Raw genomic sequence first — 5,202 nt, forward strand, 5'->3', positions numbered from 1 at the left:
TTTGTTATTATGACTTTGAGATTCTCTTTCATGTATCAATTTGATAATGAATGGAAATTTCTTTTTGACCCAAAAAAAAAAATCTAAATCGCTAAATTGTACGAGTTTACATGGGACCCATATGGAACTCACTAAAATTATAGGTCTAGAAATCCACTAGATATAAATAGGACGTTAGCTCATCTCCAAATCTCCGTCAAATGCCTTTTTCTCATCACTTTGAAGCTTCTGATAGCACCCCACTCTGTCACACGTGAATCGGGAATGATTTTCAACGCCAAAGTCTTTGTTGAATCTCAAAAGATTGAACCAACGTGGAACAACAACTCAATTGTAAGCATCAGGGGTTTTGCTAGAGATGGGCTCAATGGCTTTCAACATTCCCATGGCCTTCTATTTGCTAGCTTTGTTCTCGACCCCGTCCTTGGCGAAGTACTTGCTCGTGCTCGTGCTCGTGCTCGTGCTCTTGCACATGCACCCTCTGTCTGGACTTGATCTCGTTCGGAATCTTCTCTAGCGCGTCGCCCTCAACGATGGTGTAAGCGTGCGCGAGCTTTCCTTGTCCAGCTTGTCGACTGGTGCTTCACCGAGTTGAACCATATAGCCGCGACACACAGAAAACTGCAGTCAGCTCCACGTTAGTCTTATCAAAGAATGTCAGGCAAATGTGTTGACATCACATGTTGATGTGTGATCAAAATGAATGAAATTAGAAGACGCGCAAGTACTCGCCTCCACCGAAAACGATGCGATGTTGACGGGACAGCCATCACCTTCAAGGGTGACAAAATCCAGACTGGCTAGTGGGAGGAGCTTGGGGATGAGATTTTATCAAGATCAAGGCCTTGAACGTTCGTGCAGGGGGATGGAATGCGTCTTCGCCTAAGATTTCCGAGTCCCAGGGCAAGAGATATGTGGGATTATGTTGAAATGCCCTTTAAATGATTCTCAATCTCCTCGTTTAGTAATCTAAATCAGCATCACAATGTTCTTAAATAATACAATAAAGAGGACATAAAGGCATGGATCTCAAGCCCAAATTATACTTATTAGCATGCGAGAGATCTTTGAATGCAGACACCCTTGAGGGTAAGAATTCATTAAATTATAACTTAAATATTCTAACGGCACCAACGGCTCGGACAAGCGAGCTTGAGTGCATGCGGACAATTCTTGCGCAATGAAATGCATGGTAAGTCGCACATCGAGACTCGTCCACGTACAGGCTATTGCGACCATGACCATGAAGACCACTTCCTTGACCAGTTGGCTAGTCGGAGGAGGAAGACGTGGGTCGAGCATATCCTATAGTGGCACATTTGAGTCTTTGAATAATGTCGACATTTGTGTCATTTGTAGGGAAGAGAGAAGATTCCTGGATGCTTCCCCATCATTCTCTAGCATTGGTACTTTTACTGTTGACTCTGTTTCATTAAAGAAGAATGAATCTATGTTTTGATCACAACCTCAAGTTGCCTACAAATTCCAAATTTTTGAGATACTGTTAATACAGACCACTTTTCAAAATCTGTACTTGCTCTTCCTAAAAGTCTTGTTAGAATTATTGGATGAATCCAAATGTAATATGTCAATTAAAGCTATTTGATCAACCCAAGATACAGTACGGGGGCAACGTATTGATTAGATTTGATCATGTGGCTTACCAGGAACCTTGTAGCCATAAGATCCAGCCACCGGATCAATTCGACGAATCCGAATTCAAGAGCCTCACCGTCCCAAAAACCAAAAGTCGAGGCTCGAAGTCCGACTCGAGCAAGATGTTGTTCAACATCATGTCCCGATGGACAATAGGCAGTGAGCAATCGTGATGCAAGTAGGCGATCGCGGGAGCCACGCATTGAACAATCTTCACTCTCTTGACACAAGTCCAATTTAACTGCTCCTCTTCCTCCATGCAAGACCTTTGCCAAAGTTCAGAAAAAATTGGATGATGTCCCTGCGGTTAACCACCACTTTTTTTACCGTGACGATATGGCCGCTGGCCTATTCGGCCTTGTAAACACGAATCCGCGTTTTCCGATGCAGTACTCTTCACTGAAGCCGTTGGTGGCCTTGGCAATATCGTTGAATGCAAACTTCATTCCCCTTTCCCATATGATTTCACGTCACTTCATAAGATTTCTTATCTCTTCATCGAGATGCTTGTTTCACCGCCAAAAGCAAAATCGAGCAATAAGAGTCGAGAAGTAGTAAGCAGCAAACGCAACAATCACATTAATCAGAACCTTTCTCCGATGGTCGGTCGATTTCTCTCGACCCACATGGAGACATTCCGTCACGTTTCCTCACAAGCCCGGATTTGCAATAAAAGCACTTCCTAGTTATTGTTGGAAGGCGACCACCGGAAACCAGGCTGCGCTGTCGGCTTGTTGTACAAGAAGCCATGAAGCTTAAACTGCTCATGCGGGTGAGTAGGCACAGGATCATACCCGACAAATTGTTATAAGAAATATTGAGATTTTCCAATTTAGTGAGCTTTGCTAAATTGGAAGGAATCGATCCTACTAGTGAATTGTGGCTTAGGTCTAGTGGTTTTGTAGCGTGAACGAGTTTCCCAGCTCAGTGACATGACACCCAATAGATTGTTGTTGCTCAAGTTCAAGCTCAGTAAATTCTCGCAATTTGCTAACTCTTTTAGTACAATCCATAGAGAGGGATGTATTGTCGTATTGTGGTTTATGAAAGATTATGCCACGTTGATAGCTTTAGATGTTAGTCCAAATTCGAAATATCGGGTCAAAGTTTGGCATTTTATTGGCCATTTGGCATTTCATTTGTAACTCATGAATTCCCTGCTCATAAAAAAATTAATAAATTAGAGAATTCTACAAGCCTCGTATAAACATGTAGCATGCTTATCAAATTCCACAAAACCACTGCACCAGATTCCTGTCACACCTTTTATTCTCTTATTCTCAGCAAAGACAAGAACAACACTCACCAGCCCAACATGCTTAGCTCCAAACAGAGTGACTCAAACTCTTCTTGTCTCCTTTTCAGTTTAGCACAACCAGACATATTTAACACATTACATAAACCATACAAGATAGCGAAGAGATCGGCTCAGTAGGCATCAGGGTTTGCCACGAGATAAGCCTGGATGGCCCCGACCATCGCAGTCACCTTCTGTTTCCCGGCTTTGATCTCGTTCTCGGGACGTCCACGTCGCCATTGGTGAAGTAACTGTTCGTGCACTTCAACACCGAGCCTACCAAAGGCAACGCGGTGATCTTCACCTGATAGCTGATTTTCTCAAAGGTGGTGCCCAGCACTTCGCCCTCAATGATTGAGTAGCAGTAGGTGAAGTTCTCCCTGTCCAGGGCCTCGACCTTGTGCTTCTCTGTCTTGTTCTGGCTGCCTATAAATGTAACAAAAAGTCACATTCACATTTAGAACTCGCAGGTTTCAATATCACGAGCACCAATCTTCATGGTGTCCATCAGGCCGCTTAGGAATTAACCCAATTGTTCCGACTGCAATCCAATACAATTGACTTAGACATAGCCTGACTTTGCCCAATCAAAATCGTGTCACATAATCACTCGTGTAAAGTTAAACGGTTAGAAACATCTTAAGTAACCGAGTCATATTTCTATCTTTCTCCATATTCATTATAGTGTTCCATAAGGTTGAAGCCCCTTGATTCGAGTGATCCTAAGTTCCTAAAACGGATGGACTAACCTTGGCCAAAGCCATCAACTTGATGGTCTCGGGACCTCCATCGCCCTCGAGGACTTCAACGCTCTTGACGGCAGCGGAGGACCATGGGGAGGTTATCAGCATCGAGGATAGCGGTGAACATCCTGGCCGGGGGAATGGGGGACAGGATATCGAAGTGAAAACTGATGACACCCATGACTGGATCTAACAGAGTTGCTGAAACGAAGGGGTGATGATGGAGTAGTGATGAAGTTGGTCTCTCGGGACTTGGGAGTGAAGAGTAGAGGCTGAATTGAAGTTGATATATAGAGAGGGGGACTTGAGTGTGAAGGGTTCTGATCACTGCATATTTCTTCTTACTAAGATGCATTATATTTTGCGGAAAATAAATAATTTAGAAAATATTTTCTAAAAATAATCACTAAATTTAGATAGTGTTCCGAGCATAAGTTATTTGGTGAGTGTGCTGCATGTTCTAAATTGATCTAAATTACTAAATTTAATGGGCTCAGCTAGAATTAAAAGTGTAGATTCCCTTAATATAAATACAACACTACCTCATTTTCAAGTCTTCGTCAAAATTGTGTTGTATATAAATATGACCCTAGCTCATCTCCGAGTCTTTATCAAACGTGTATTGTATGTCCTAAATTGATCTAAATCGCTAATCTAACAGGTTCACGTGGGATCCATGTGGAACTCACTCTAATTAAAGTCTAGATTCTCCTTGATATAAATACGATGCTATGTCATTTCTAAGTTTTCATCAAAATTGTGTTGTATATACTAAGTTAATCTAAATCGCTAAATTTGATGGGTTCATGTGGGATCCGTAGGAAACTCACTAAATTAAAAGTTCAGGTCAACTTAATATAAATACAGTTTTCTTTCATCAAAATTACGCCGTATGTACTAAATTAACCCAAATTGCTAAATCTGATGGGTTCATGTGGGACCTACATAAAACTCACTCGAATTAAAAGTCAAGATTCTCCTTGATATAAATACGATGCTATGTCATTTCTAAGTTTTCGTCAAAATTGTGTTGTATATAAATATGACCCAAGCTCATTTCGAGTCTTTATCAAACGTGTGTTGTATGTCCTAAATTGGTCTAAATCACTAAATCTAACAGGTTCACGTGGGATCCATGTGGAACCCACTCAAATTAAAAGTCTAGATTCTCCTTGATATAAATACGATGCTATGTCATTTCTAAGTTTTCGTCAAAATTGTGTTGTGTATAAATATGACCCTAGCTCATCTCCGAGTCTTTATCAAATGTGTCGTATGTCCTAAATTGATCTAAATCGCTAAATCTAACAGGTTCATGTGGATCCATATGGAACTCACTCGAATTAAAAGTCTAGATTCTCCTTGATATAAATACGATGCTATGTCATTTCTAAGTTTTCGTCAAAATTGTGTTGTATATACTAAGTTAATCTAAATTGCTAAATTTGATGGGTTCATGGGATGCATAGGAAACTTACTAAAATTAAAAGTTCAAATCAGCTTAAT

General features: G+C 41.1%; 1 protein-coding gene across 1 annotated transcript; it reads right to left on the reverse strand.

Moving 5' to 3' along the window:
* Window positions 1-3,140: 3,140 nt before the first annotated feature.
* Window positions 3,141-3,804, reverse strand: LOC120295006 (major allergen Pru av 1-like). The gene is made up of 3 exons (XM_039316220.1): window positions 3,703-3,804; window positions 3,482-3,494; window positions 3,141-3,379 (listed from the first exon to the last, which is right to left on the reverse strand). The coding sequence occupies exons 1-3, from the start codon at window positions 3,802-3,804 to the stop codon at window positions 3,141-3,143; spliced, it is 354 nt and encodes a 117-aa protein (XP_039172154.1).
* Between the last annotated feature and the right edge of the window lie 1,398 nt (window positions 3,805-5,202).

Source organism: Eucalyptus grandis, chromosome 1, assembly GCF_016545825.1.
Source record: "Eucalyptus grandis isolate ANBG69807.140 chromosome 1, ASM1654582v1, whole genome shotgun sequence".
In the NCBI taxonomy this organism is placed as follows: domain Eukaryota; kingdom Viridiplantae; phylum Streptophyta; class Magnoliopsida; order Myrtales; family Myrtaceae; genus Eucalyptus; species Eucalyptus grandis.

Excerpts from the sequence above, each read along its gene's own strand:
- LOC120295006 (XM_039316220.1), bottom strand. The coding sequence starts at position 3,804 with ATGCTGATAACCTCCCCATGGTCCTCCGCTGCCGTCAAGAGCGTTGAA.